Below are 15,470 nucleotides of genomic sequence, written 5' to 3' on the forward strand. Positions count from 1 at the left end.
CCCCAAAACATCACTGCTCTAGAGGAGATCTGCATGGAGGAATGGGACAAAATACCAGCAACAGTGTGTGAAAACCTTGTGAAGACTTACAAAAAATTTTTGACCTCTGTCATTGCCAACAAAGGGTATATAACAAAGTATTGAGATAAACTTTTGTTATTGACCAAATACTTATTTTCCACCATAATTTGCAAATAAATTCATTAAAAATACTACAATGTGATTTTCAGGATTTCTTTTCTCATTTTGTCTGTCAAAGTTGAAGTGTACCTATGATGAAAATTACAGGCCTCTCTCATCTTTTTAAGTGGGAGAACTTGCACAATTGGTGTCTGACTAAATACTTTTTTGCCCCACTGTACATTGTAGCCAGGCCTAATGGAGATTGAATCACTGTTTTCTTACCATGCTGTGAAAAATAGACTTAGGCCTAAATGTTAATTTGTGTTGTTTGCTACAAATTAAACCACTGATCTAAAATGAATGTCCCAATCCACTTTGCTGTGATAGCTCAGATTGCATAATAGAATAGAATCTTGTTTATTTTTAAATTAGGCCATCTGTAATTTTGTTTTTGGTCCAGGTCCCCTTTCCAAGGAAACACCATGGTAACACCTTCTATGGTCCTCACAGCTGGCTATTGGCTAGTGTTTAGCCTATGAGGAGGTTTAAATCCGAGGGCACTGTGGGACACACAACTTGCCTGGAACACCTCCAACATCATCAACACCAACAGTTCATGAAAGGATAGAGGTTACTGCAATAAAAAAAAGTGTCTTATTTTTATTGCAGGGGATCTGGACTCTATTATCTATACATAAAATAAACTAATAGGCTTTAAGCATTTTTATGGCATTATCATGATAATGCACCAGTCAATGAATATGATTATGGAATTATCATGCAAACAGATTGCGTTGAGAGGGTGTTATGTAATACAGTAGGCTAATGGCAGCCGCATGACAATGTTATAGTCTTCATTCAATACGCTGTCTGCAGCTAGGCCGACTGAAAGACGCAACCCCGATATATTGCCGGACGCGTCCTTCCAATAGAGGTTGCAATGTACCCATCTCCTATCTCTATCTATTAACAAATTGATACAAATTTCAAAGATGTTTGGCAATAGCATTACGGAAAACTGTGGTGCACTATACGCTGACAGAGCCGTAAAATGTTTCACAAGGTACAGTATCTCGAGCGCAATAATGTCAGTTTATGTCATAACCTGCCGCTACCGCAGGCGCACTCACAGCTGATGTTGCATCCTTTGCCGTTTATGTAAAAATCAGTTACATTGTTACATACACATTCCCGGTTACAATTGGTAGGATACCGAAATAAAGACAATTAATTCACATACCGTGGGCCCATCTTTCATGATAATTTTCTTGACCAACACTATTCGGCTGGTACCCTGATGATCTTTCTCTCCCGGAGCCATCTCCTCATTACATTTTACCGGAGTTACATAGAATCCATGCTGCGTAGGGATCTTCGGTGCACCCGTTTCGTCCAGGATGCCTTCTGATTTAGCCTTGAAAGGCTAGCGGTTATTAAATGACGTGTTTATAACCCAGTAGCCCAAACCGAATTGACAACACCGGCAAATGTACAAAATGGATATTGCACACGTCCTCTCGAATCTCTCTCTGTGCCGAGGACAGCGCACTATGCGATTGAATTTTAGAGAGGAGCTGAAGGACTGACTGTGGATCAGTGCGCGGTTTAATGGCGTCATTTTATGCATCGGCTTGATGTAGGCTGAAGGTTGGAAAAGCTGGTCTGAAATCAGATTTATGGCTAAGCAGCGCTTCTTTCTGCAGCCACAGTAGACTACGGGAAACCACGTGGCACTTGTCTATTAAGGTTTATTCTCCCTCTGGTACAAATAAAACATTAATTTGTGGTTAAATGTATTGAACTGAAAGTACATTACCTAATTTTGGCCTATTCTGATAAAACATGAGCTGTGATCAATTATTCAAAATAATATAATTGGGAGGCTATATGACGACTCTAGGAAGTATGCTGCATTGAATTCTATTGTTTTAGTCTTACATTCACTGTAAAAAAAAAAAGGTTATATCCACTTGCATTCTATTGACAAATCATGCAGTGTCTGTTTTTCTTCCAGCTTTTGCATTCTAGGCTATCAAGTGTAGCATTCTGCATTCACAAGGTCATTTTTTCTTCTGATATAATTATATTCCATGCCCATAAAGTGTGTACTAGGTGGGTAAGTCATGTGAAATAAATTGCTTTACTTTCTGCTCCATGGGGTCTGTTTGTGGTCATTGCTAGGGTTTAGCCAGCAAACGATACTAGGATCTCCTAAGGCAAATTCATTCTCCTCCACAATACTTATGGTAAAGCAAATAAAATCAAATAACATCTTTAGACCAAAACACTTGTGTCTGTTTCTATAGACAGAATGGCCTTAGCAAGTGGACACAGGGTTGACAAGGAAACAGAAGATGAACCGCCAAGCCCCAGGTAAGTAACTCAGTCTGTCTGTCTGTCTGTCTGTCTGTCTGTCTGTCTGTCTGTCTGTCTGAAACATGAGAGAACATGATCCTCTAGAACAGAGTTTCCCCAAACTCGGTCCGAAGGCTGGGTCCTGGGGCCTTCCCTGGGTGCACATTTAATTTTTTTGCCCTAGCAATACACAGTTGATTCAAGTAACCAACCCATCATCAAGCTTGGATTATTCAGCTGTATAGCGCTACTGCAAAAACCAAAGGTTCACCCTGCCCCAGGACTGAGTTTGGGGAAACACTGTTCTAGAGGATCATGTTTTATTTTTTTATTTCACCTTTATTTAACCAGGTAGGCTAGTTGAGAACAAGTTCTCATTTGCAACTGTGACCTGGCCAAGATAAAGCATAGCAGTGTGAACAGACAACACAGAGTTACACATGGAGTAAACAATTAACAAGTCAATAACACAGTAGAAAAAAAAGAGAGTATATACATTGTGTGCAAAAGGCATGAGGAGGTAGGCGAATAATTACAATTTTGCAGATTAACACTGGAGTGATAAATGATCAGATGGTCATGTACAGGTAGAGATATTGGTGTGCAAAAGAACAGAAAAGTAAATAAATAAAAACTATGGGTGTGAGGTAGGTAAAATTGGGTGGGCTATTTACCAATAGACTATGTACAGCTGCAGCGATCGGTTAGCTGCTCAGATAGCAGATGTTTGAAGTTGGTGAGGGAGATAAAAGTCTCCAACTTCAGCGATTTTTGCAATTAGTTCCAGTCACAGGCAGCAGAGAACTGGAATGAAAGGCTGCCAAATGAGGTGTTGGCTTTAGGGATGATCAGTGAGATACACCTGCTGGAGCGCGTGCTACGGGTGGGTTTTGCCATCGTGACCGGTGAACTGAGATAAGGCGGAGCTTTACCTAGCATGGACTTGTAGATGACCTGGAGCCAGTGGGTCTGGCGACGAATATGTAGCGAGGGCCAGCCGACTAGAGCATACAGGTCGCAGTGGTGGGTGGTATAAGGTGCTTTAGTAACAAAACGGATGGCACTGTGATAAACTGCATCCAGTTTGCTGAGTAGAGTGTTGGAAGCTATTTTGTAAATGACATCGCCGAAGTCGAGGATCGGTAGGATAGTCAGTTTTACTAGGGTAAGTTTGGCGGAGTGAGTGAAGGAGGCTTTGTTGCGGAATAGAAAGCCGACTCTAGATTTGATTTTAGATTGGAGATGTTTGATATGAGTCTGGAAGGAGAGTTTACAGTCTAGCCAGACACCTAGGTACTTATAGATGTCCACATATTCTAGGTCGGAACCATCCAGGGTGGTGATGCTAGTCGGGCGTGCGGGTGCAGGCAGCGAACGGTTGAAAAGCATGCATTTGGTTTTACTAGCGTTTAAGAGCAGTTGGAGGCCACGGAAGGAGTGTTGTATGGCATTGAAGCTCGTTTGGAGGTTAGATAGCACAGTGTCCAAACGTACACATTTTTATTGTATCCTCGGACAAGCACACCTGATTCAACTTGTCAGCTAATCATCAGGCCCTCAATGAGTTGAGTTATGTTTGTCCGGGACCACAACAAAATGTGTGCTGCTGGGGGTACTCGAGGACTGGACTTGGGAAGCACTGTTAGAGGCAGATGGAGAAAGTTGTTTCCATGTTATTTCTCCATTACCACGTATCTACCTCCCTAGGCATGGCCATGCACTAGCAGTGGCTGGGAATATAGCTTTCCTGTTTGGAAAGGTATCCACCATGTTCCATTAAGTAAATCCCACTACTTTTATTTTACCAATTGGTATCAGTAGAACATGCTAATGAACCTAAAAATGTATTTCCCTGTCTTTTGTAGGATGACCTGTCAGTATATCTGAATAACTTCTACATGCTCACAGTTTCGTATAATTCTACTCTATGAGCTAAACAAAACACATGTAGGCTATGACTAATACCCTTGGTGATGGCCTGGTTAAATCATAATTCCAGCCTTCTTAAAAATGCACTGTGATATGATTATACCCATGATTACTCACTTCACTTAACAAGTTGCATTGTGTTGTAGTTTCACCCACTCATCATATGCGAGGTGATGCCACAGAATGGTAAATGATATAGTGTATAGAGCATCTGAACAATTAAATACAATTGTCACACCATACTATTACTGTATGCAATCTGTCTTCAAATCAATCATGGACACATTCTTTGACACATCAGTTGAGATGTACTACATACCAGAGGTTGACCGATTAAACGGAATGGCCGATTAATTATTACCGATTTCAAGATTTCATAACAATCGGAAATCGGTATTTTTGGACACCGATTTGGCCGATTTTATTTTTAATATATATATATATATATATATATATATATATATATATATATATATATATATATATTTTACGCCTTTATTTAACTTGGCAAGTCAGTTAAGAACATGTTCTTATTTTCAATGACGGCCTAGGAACGGTGGGTTAACTGCCTTGTTCAGGGGCAGAATGACAGATTTTTACCTTGTCAGCTCGGGGATTCAATCTTGCAACCTTACATTAACTAGTCCAACATTCTAACCACCTGCCTCTCATTGCACTCCAAAAGGAGCCTATCTGTTACGCGAATGCAGTAAGAAGCCAAGGTAAGTTGCTAGCTAGCATTAAACTTATCTTAGAAAAAACAATTAATCAATCAATCCTAATCACTAGTTAACTACACATGGTTGATATATGATATATTATATGCGATAATAATAAACGTTTTGTTTTCGGAATTATAGTTTCCGGATTCTACCATATTAATGACCAAAGGCTCGTATTTCTGTGTGTTATGTTATAATTAAGTCTATGATTTGATATTTGATAGAACAGTCTGACTGAGCGGTGGTAGGCAGCAGCAGGCTCGTAAGCATTCATTCAAACAGCACTTTCATGCGTTTTGCCAGCAGCTCTTCCCTGTGCTTCAAGCATTGCACTGTTTATGACTTCAAGTCTATCAACTCCCGAGGTTAGGCTGGTGTAACCGATGTGAAATGACTAGCTAGTTAGCGGGGTGCGCGCTAATAGCGTTTCAAACGTCACTTGCTCTGAGACTTGGAGTAGTTGTTCCCCTTGCTCTGCATGGGTAACACTGCTTTGAGGGTGGCTGTTGTCTAAAGTGCCTATAAGAACATCCAATAGTCAAAGGTATATGGAATACAAATGTTATAGAGAGAAATAGTCCTATAATTCCTATAATAACTACAACCTAAAACTTCTTACCTGGGAATATTGAAGTCTCATGTTAAAAGGAACCACCAGCTTTCACATGTCCTCATTTTCTGAGCAAGGAATTAAACGTTAGCTTTCTTACATGGCACATATTGCACTTTTACTTTCTTCTCCAACACTTTGATTTTGCATTATTTAAACCAAATTGAACATGTTTCATTATTTATTTGAGGCTAAATAGATTTTTATTGCTGTATTATATTAAGTTAAAATAAGAGTTCATTAAGTATTGTTGTAATTGTCATTATTACAAATATATATATTTTTAAAATCGGCCAATTAATTGGTATTGGCATTTTTTGGTCCTCCAATAATCGGTTTCGGCGTTGAAAAACCATAATTGGTCGACCTCTACTACATACCTTACACAGCCATACACTGTACATGTACGGCTGATATCTATTCTCCCTCCCTCCACGGTGGGGTTAAAGGCAAGCACTACCTATTTGGAGGAGATGTCCAATCTGCAAGCTGGAGAATGTCTTTCTGCACTCTTAAAATAAAGGTGCAAATTGGAACCCAACTCCAGTCCTTGAGTACCTCCTGCAGTACACATTTTATTGTAGCCCTGGACAAGCACACCTGATTTAACTTGTCAACTAATCATTAGGCCTTCAAAGAGTTGAATTAGGTATGTTGGTCCAGGGATACAACAAAAATGTGTGCTGTTGGGGATACTCGAGAACCGGAGTAGGGAACCACTGCCATAGGGGAACCATTTTATGATCTCTGAAGAACCAGAAATGGGATGGGATGGTTTCTTTTTGAAGAACCATACTATAAATCTATGTCAGAAATGTTTCTGCCCTCCAGGACAGGAATTGAATAGCCCTACTTTAGGGGTTTAAGCCTTATTTGCATATTTCCCAGGGTGCCTTTCGAATTAATTTTAAAGTTACCAGTACCACTCATGAGTCTGTTTGCTAGTGACAGAAACATGGTTGTTACATTCATTCATTTTCAGTCCTGTGGCCTTCACCAAGTGAGATCCTAAGTAACTACGTTGTCATACATTTTTTATTCTTAAACACAAAGCAATACATATTTCATAAGGGCTTCTTTTGAGGGCCTAGTTTTACCCTAACACAGTGACCTGAAACTTAGTTTACAGGCCACATTATGCTGGCTTGCAAACTGATATATAATTCATATTGGAATCCAGCCAGAGTGGGGATATACAGTGGGGAGAACAAGTATTTGACACACTGCCGATTTTACAAACATAAAAATCATAGAATGTGATTTTCTGGATTTAAGTAATTAATTTGCATTTTATTGCATGTCATAAGTATTTGATCCCCTACCAACCAGTATGAATTCCGGCTCTCACAGACCTGTTAGTTTTTCTTTAAGAAGGCCTCCTGTTCTCCACTCATTACCTGTATTATCTGCACCTGTTTGAACTCGTTACCTGTATAAAAGACACCTGTCCACACACTCAATCAAACAGACTCCAACGTCTCCACAATGGCCAAGAGCAGAGAGCTGTGTAAGGACATCAGGGGTAAAATTGTAGACCTGCACAAGGCTGGGATGGGCTACAGGACAATAGGCAAGCAGCTTGGTGAGAAGGCAACAACTGTTGGCGCAATTATTAGAAAATGGAAGAAGTTCAAGATGACGGTCATTCAAATCAAATCAAATCTAATTTTATTTGTCACATACACATGGTTAGCAGATGTTAATGCGAGTGTAGCGAAATGCTTGTGCTTCTAGTTCCGACAATGCAGTAATAACAAGTAATCTAACTAACAATTCCAAAACTACTGTCTTGTACACAGTGTAAGGGGATAAAGAATATGTACATAAGGATATATGAATGAGTGATGGTACAGAGCAGCATAGGCAAGATACAGTAGATGGTATCGAGTACAGTATATACATATGAGATGAGTATGTAAACAAAGTGGCATAGTTAAAGTGGCTAGTGATACATGTATTACATAAGGATACAGTCGATGATATAGAGTACAGTATATACGTATGCATATGAGATGAATAATGTAGGGTAAGTAACATTATATAAGGTAGCATTGTTTAAAGTCACCCTCTGTCTGGGGCTCCATGCAAGACCTCACCTCGTGGGGCATCAATGATCATGAGGAAGGTGAGGGATCAGCCCAGAACTACACGGTGGGACCTGGTCAATGACCTGAAGAGAGCTGGGACCATAGTCTCAAAGAAAACCATTAGTAACACACTACGCTGTCATGGATTAAAATCCTGCAGCGCACGCATGTCCAGGCCCGTCTGAAGTTTGCCAATGACCATCTGGATGATTCAGAGGAGGAATGGGAGAAGGTCATGTGGTCTGATGAGACAAAAATAGTGCTTTTTGGTCTAAACTCCACTCGCCGTGTTTGGAGGAAGAAGAAGGATGAGTACAACCCCAAGAACACCATCCCGACCGTGGAGCATGGAGGTGGAAACATCATTCTTTGGGGATGCTTTTCTGCAAAGGGGACAGGACCACTGCACCGTATTGAGGAGAGGATGGATGGGGCCATGTATCGCAAGATCTTTGCCAACAACCTCCTTCCCTCAGTAAGAGCATTGAAGATGGGTCGTGGCTGGGTCTTCCAGCATGACAACGACCCGAAACACACAGCCAGGGAAACTAAGGAGTGGCTCCGTAAGAAGCATCTCAAGGTCCTGGAGTGGCCTAGCCAGTCTCCAGACCTGAACCCAATAGAACATTTTTGGAGGAAGCTGAAAGTCTATTGCCCAGAGACAGCCTCGAAACCTGAAGGATCTGGAGAAGGTCTGTATGGAGGAGTGGGCCAAAATCCCTGCTGCAGTGTGTGCAAACCTGGTCAAGAACTACAGGAAACGTATGATCTCTGTAATTGCAAACAAAGATTTCTGTACCAAATATTAAGTTCTGCTTTTCTTTTTTTTTTGTATTACACTTAGCATTTTTAGTGTCCAAGCTGCAGGATGACGAATGTCTTCCTCTATTCTTAAAAATAATTACTGCCAGAGTTGGGTAAACAACAACATGAGCCTACCTTAAACATCTAAACTGGAACAACAATTTCTGAAACGGGTGCAATAAGTAACAGATTGGAATAGTAAAAAAAAGAATTATGCTATATACTGTATATTTGAGTAGCATTAGATTCATTAATAAATCAATGTACATGCAAAAACATAGATAATGAAACAAACTGTTCTAAAAATCAACCTCCAATACAGCATGCTGGGAAATATGATAATAATTGGCATGGGTTTAGTTCACGTCTGGTTATTAACGCCAACACTAGGGTCTTTACACCACTGAGTGTTAATTTAACTCTTTACAGTGTTAATTTGACTTCTGAGTCAACACTTTCTGCTATAGCACAGCTAGCGGTACAGGAGCACAAACTCTGAAGCCAAAATGCACCTGAAAAGTTTCTACCCCAAAGCCGTAAGACTGCTGAACAGCTAATTAAACGGCTACCCTGACTTTCTGTTTTTCACCCCCTACCTACATATACATAGTACTTCAATTAATCCCCTAACCAAACCTACATGTACATATTACCTCAATCAATCTCCCAACTACCTCGTACCCCAGTACACTGACTCTGTGCCGGTACTCCTTGTATATAGACTGTATATAGCCTCGTTATTGTTGTTTTATTGTGTTACTATTTTATATTTATGTATTTGTTTTCGATAGGATTGAGGTCAGGGCTTTGTGATGGCCACTCCAATACATTGACTTTGTTGTCATCTAGCCATTTTGCCACAACTTTGGAAGTATGCTTGAGATCATTGTCCATTTGGAAGACCCATTTTCGACCAAGCTTTAACTTACTGATGTCTTGAGATGTTGCTTCAATATGATGCCATCTATTTTGTGAAGTGCACCAGTCCGTCTTGCAGCAAAGCACCCCCACAACATGATGGTGCCACCCCCGTGCTTCACGGTTGGGATGGTGTTCTTTGGCTTGCAAGCCTCCCCCTTTTTCATCCAAACATAACAATAGTTATTATGGCCAAACAGTTCTATTTCTGTTTCATCAGACCAGAGGACATTTCTCCAAATGTACGATCTTTGTCCCCATGTGCAGTTGTAAACCGTAGTCTGGCTTTTTAAATGGCAGTTTTGGAGCAGTGGTTTCTTCCTTGCTGAGCGGCCTTCAGGTTATGGCGATATAGGACTTGTTTTACTTTGGATATAGATACTTTTGTACCCGTTTCCTCCAGCATCTTCACAAGGTCCTTTGCTGTTGTTCTGGGATTGATTTGCACATTTCGCACCAAAGTCCATTCATCTCTAGGAGACAGAACACGTCTTATTCCTAAGCGTATGACAGCTGCGTGGTCCCATGGTGTTTATACTTGCGTACTATTGTTTGTACAGGTGAACGTTTTTCTGAGGTCTTGGCTGATTTCTTTTGACTTTCCCATGATGTCAAGCAAAGAGGCACTGAGTTTGAAGGTAGGCCTTGAAATAGATCCACAGGTACACCTCCAATTGACTCAAATTATGTCAATTAGCCTTACAGAAGCTTCTAATGCCATGACATGCCAGGACCTGAGCCCTAGGACCATGCCTCAGGACTACCTGTCATGATGACTCCTTGCTGTCCCCAGTCCACCTGGCTGTGCTGCTGCTCCAGTTTCAACTGTTCTGCCTTATTATTATTGGACCATGCTGGTCATTTATGAACATTTGAACATCTTGGCCATGTTCTGTTATAATCCCCACCCGGCACAGCCAGAAGAGGACTGGCCACCCCACATAGCCTGGTTCCTCTCTAGGTTTCTTCCTAGGTTTTGGCCTTTCTAGAGAGTTTTTCCTAGCCACCGTGCTTCTACACCTGCATTGCTTGCTGTTTGGGGTTTTAGGCTGGGTTTCTGTACAGCACTTTGAGATATCAGCTTATGTACGAAGGGCTATATAAATAAATTTGATTTGATGACATAAGTCAACATAGTGTATGTAAACTTCTGACCCACTGGAATTGTGATACAGTGAAATAATCTGTCTGTAAACAATTGTTGGAAAAAGTACTTGTGTCATGCACAAAGTAGATGTCCTAACTGACTTGCCAAAACTAGAGGAAGCTAAATATTTTAAGCATATGTTATCATTTCAGTCTCCTCCATCGCCACTAACTGAAGTTAATTGTAAGGATTTATTTTTATATTAATAACGTAAAATTAACAACTGTACAGAAAGACTCATCTGAAGGAAAATTACAGAGGAGGAACTTGTTGGTGCAATTAAAGCCTTTCACTCTGGGAAAACTCTGGGGCTGGATTGAATACCAGCTGAGGTGTATCAAACATTTCCCCATGAACACAGAGGTCCGTTTTAAGCATGTTTTAACCACTCCTATAAAAATTGTAGACTACCTGATACTCAGCAAGAGGGTACATATAAAGATCCATTCCACCTAAAAAAACACTTCAGTGTTGTGATGCAAAAATTAGAGGAAAATGCATAGCGCATAGAATAAAAAAGCATTGTGGGATATTATACATCCTAATCAAGTTTTTTTTTTTACATGGAGATACATTGGAGATAATATAAGACAAGTACTTGAAACAATAGAACACTATGAACAAATTGGGAAACCGGGCCTAGTACTCATAGCTGATTTTGAAAAGGATTTTGATAAAGTACAACTAGAATTTATGTATAAATACCTGGAGTATTTGAATTTGAAAATCCAGCAACGATGCAGTTCTTGACACAAACGGGTGTGACTGGCATCTACTACCATACCCTAATCAAAGGCACTTAAATCTTTTGTTTACCCTCTGAATGGCACACATACACAATCCATGTCTCAATTGTCTCAAGGCTTAAATCCTTCTTTAACCTGTCTCCTCCCCTTCTTGATTGAAGTGGATTTAATAGGTAACATCAATAAGAAATCATAGCTTTCACCTGGATTCACCTGGTTACTGTCATGGAAAGAGCAAGTGTTCGTAATGTTTTGTACACTCAGTGTACGTATATGGTGGGAATTTAAAAGATGTTTGTGTTATTCCCTCTCTGGAATAATGTGCCGGGTGCAATGCACGCTGACACGGTCACCAGGTGTACGGTGTTTCCTCGTGACACATTGGTGCGGCTGGCTTCCGAAGCAGTGCGGCTTGGCACGGCTCTCGACCTTCGCCTCTCCCGATGTGACAAGACTGTAACTACCAATTGGATACTACGAGATTGGGGAGAAAAAGGGGTAAAAGTTAAAAAATGTTTAATTAAAGGTGATAAATCTGGCAATGGGCCTTGAGCAAGGCCCTTAACCCTAATTTGCCACAGGGGCACCGTACTAATATGGCTGACCCTGTAAAATAACACAGTTCACTGCACCTATCCAGTGGGTGACAGTACAACATGTATATATTTTTTCATTCCAGGAAGAATGACAAAAGGTTTGTTTGTGGTTTAGTATTGCAGGAACTACAGGAAATGCTTGAGAGACACAGAGCCCAGAACGAGACCTAGCTATGTGCTCAGGCAGAGGAGAATGACAAGGAGAGAAAGGAGCTGTGTAAACTCAGTGTTTTTGTGGTAACACCCCCTTCACACCCAGCAATACAAACATAAACAGACATGTAACATTTCCAGGCCATTCTAAATCTAGGTACAAAACATAAGAAACAGATTATGAAAACATTTATTCTATTCAGTTTTATTTATAGTGGATTATCGGCATTATCGGTCTTTGGGGAGTGTGTGACAGTCGTACCTTCCAGCACTGGGCTACAAGAAAATCCCACCTGTTCAGAAAAGATAGCCGTCCATCTATGAATACATCAATGTGCTTTTGAACTGAAGTGTACTGTAAAAAGCTATGGGGCTATCGTGAATGAATTTTCCTTTTCTGATTTTCAAGGAGGAAGTTGTGCATGAGCAGGAGAAACTGAAAGAAGAGCAGGGAAACATCCAGAAATGCAGTGATCAGCTCCTATCCATCATGCAACAGTTCAAAGGCATGTAAAGACATATGTTTCCATGGCAACCACCTGGCGGAAGCAGATTGCCCATGTTTGTGGGTGTGGTTTACTTTCCCAAGGATGAAAAACCAAAGGGGTCAACTCAAAAGTCTCTGTGAAAAGGAAATGTGACATTCATTTGTCTTTTTCCACTGGTGTGTTTAAATAGTTAGCATTTTGTCCGTAGCTGAGATGAACTTTTGCTGTCTTTTGCCAGATAGTCATAATATTTTAGAGAGATGGGGGACAAAGGGATTATTTTGACCCTGTCAAAAGAACAAATCACTCATGGCATAATGTTGAAATCTTTGGAATTCCTATTTGGGCATTTCAAAGTAGGTCTGTATCATAATTGGCCCAGTGGCTACCCCTCCTTTAGGACAGGTGGAGCAGCAGCCAGGGGAAAATACAGAGCATAGGCGTTGGTAATGTCCTCTAGTTGCGCCCTGATTGGCTCAGTGTTCTGTCACTCATGGGGACAATACGTCACCGCAGAATCTACAGGGAGTGCTAGGCAGTTCAAGTCGCCTTGGGTGCTGCCATAGATTTACATTAGAAGTGCCCATCCATAAAGGCTCAAGGTCATTGGCCGCAGATAAAATGACGTCAAATCACGTTATATCTACCATAGCTTTGATTGTACTGATAATGTCAACATCATACTTTCAAAATCTCAGCTAGCAACCAGTCATCATCATGAATCATGTCGACAATCGCCTGGGAAATCCTTTTCAAACCTTGTCATATGACGAGAAATTATTGATTAAACTTTTCGGTGCTCATCGACCATTGGACATACAGTAAACATTACACAACAAGTCGGAAATCGCAAATTCAACAATGAGTGGTTTGGTAAGAATCAGTGGCTAACTGCAAGCGTGGCAAAGCAATCAATATTTTGCTTCCCTTGCCTGCTATTTGGTTTAGAGGGTGTGTGCTCCATGTCTGGGTTTAAGGATTTAAAACATCTGTCTAAAAGGGTCTCTTTTCCAAGCTTAAAAGGGCAAACATTCACACGCAACACCATGGGCCAGAAAAGGTTGAATACATTGACCATGTCAATCCAGCATGACTTCTGCCGCATTCAAAACAACTTTAAAATCGGACCTGGGAAATCTCAGACTTCAGTGAGTTCAAGATAACTGGGAACTTACAACTGGGAAAATACGTTTTGAACGGTCATCCAACTCGGAACTTGGGCCTCTTTCTAGAGCTCCGACCTGAAGATCACTGACGTCATGATTCAACCTTGTTTTTTTCAAAGTTCCCAGTTGTCTTGAAAGCACCATAAATCCAGAAAAAGACAGACTTTGATGACAAAATCTGCCCACAAGAAGGACCCCATCCTGTTTAAGTGAGCACAGCAAAAAGATGGTGAATCCAGAAATGTCTTGTATGCTGCTGCATATATGATGCAATATGCTAGGGAGTTATGTATACTGTAGCTAATAATGTAATAATAATTGTATGTTGTGTAGTAATTTGGTCCCTTTCCCCCTCCGAACTTAGCCTACGTTTCTCACTCACAAGCTTTCTTTGTTTGCTTATATGCCCCCTTTAATGTATCCTACGGTTCTGACTTGGTGTACAGGGAGAAACTGTAAGAATGGCCCATGTTCTGAATTCTGTCACTGTACATTTCAAAAGTTGAACAAATAATTATATTGACTACGTCTATCTTAGCTCGCTCATTAATGTCTTAATCCAAATTACAGATTTCCTCTTATCCCCTCATTGTTCTCTTATGCCATAGTCTGTACATCTCAATTGGTATAAGCCTATTGCTAATATAATGTAGGTCTATCTCATTAGTATCTTATTCATAATTTTAGGCAACGTTGGAATGATTTAATTGTTTTCCTTACTTTGTGTATTATAATTAGCTTGTGCTTTTCTTGACGAGAAGGAGATACTGTATAATGTTGTTGGGTCTGTAACCATGTTTGCAAGTGACAGTCTCTTCCCATTCAAAAAATGTTTTCAACAAAAATATCAGTAATAGACCCATGTAATTCCAGTTGATATTGTGAGGGTTGTTTTGTTTGTGCAATGCGCTGTCTGTATATTGTATATTGCATATAAAGTGGCTCCTCATGATTGTATTTTCCTTCCTTTTTAGACGACATAGGCCAAATAAAATACCTAAAATGGTAGGCTAACCAAGAGTCTCTCTCTCTGTGTGTGGTGACTTAAAGAATAGTAAAGTTAAGGCCATATTTCTGAATTCATCTGAACTAACATCTATCGGAATTTCTGTCGGTGTCCATTTTGAAAGTGCTGACCGAATAGGCCTACCTCATTGCAGCTCGTTTGCTTGCACTTGCTTATAATTAGAGCTAAGTGTTAATGATATAAGAATAAACATTATGAATTTACTGAACATAAATGTAATAATGTTTGTGTATGGTTCAAAAGTCAAAACTCATTTTGCCGTTGATTATTATTGAAGAAGAATGCGGTTCTTATCGACTTACACAAATCCACATGGAGTCAGTAGTAACCATATTTGTTTAAGCAAGTCAGCCATATCAGCTATGGTTTTTAAAAAGGCAGTAAATGTTGGGACAGCTTTCTATAGGCCCAAACAGTTTGTGGGCACAGTTTGTCACTGTTATAGTGCAATTAATCAATTGTTTTGTGTTGTGTAGTGGCTTTGCTGGCATGCATAAACAAATAAATGAGTTTGCCCTACCAAGATTTACATGCTAAGACCACCAATGGATAGGCCTAGGGAATAGGTTGTGAAGGAGAATAATTAACTGAGTTGTTGA

The 15,470-nt window shown here is 40.2% G+C and overlaps 1 protein-coding gene across 2 annotated transcripts in view; it reads right to left on the reverse strand.

Annotated features, from left to right (window-relative positions):
• The window catches only part of LOC110523908 (hippocampus abundant transcript 1 protein), a 38,872-nt gene that overhangs the window by 22,282 nt on the left and 1,120 nt on the right, over positions 1-15,470 (reverse strand). Inside the window, exon 1 of one of the 2 annotated variants that reach the window (XM_021603046.2) lies at positions 1,364-1,694. The exons of the other annotated variant lie outside the window; for it this stretch is intronic. Within the exon in view, the coding sequence (XP_021458721.2) occupies positions 1,364-1,444 (81 nt within the window). The 5' untranslated portion in view covers positions 1,445-1,694. Of the gene's footprint in view, positions 1-1,363; positions 1,695-15,470 lie in introns of those variants that run through there. 2 annotated transcript variants of the gene reach the window in all.

Source organism: Oncorhynchus mykiss, chromosome 5, assembly GCF_013265735.2.
Source record: "Oncorhynchus mykiss isolate Arlee chromosome 5, USDA_OmykA_1.1, whole genome shotgun sequence".
NCBI classification, from domain to species: Eukaryota; Metazoa; Chordata; class Actinopteri; order Salmoniformes; family Salmonidae; genus Oncorhynchus; species Oncorhynchus mykiss.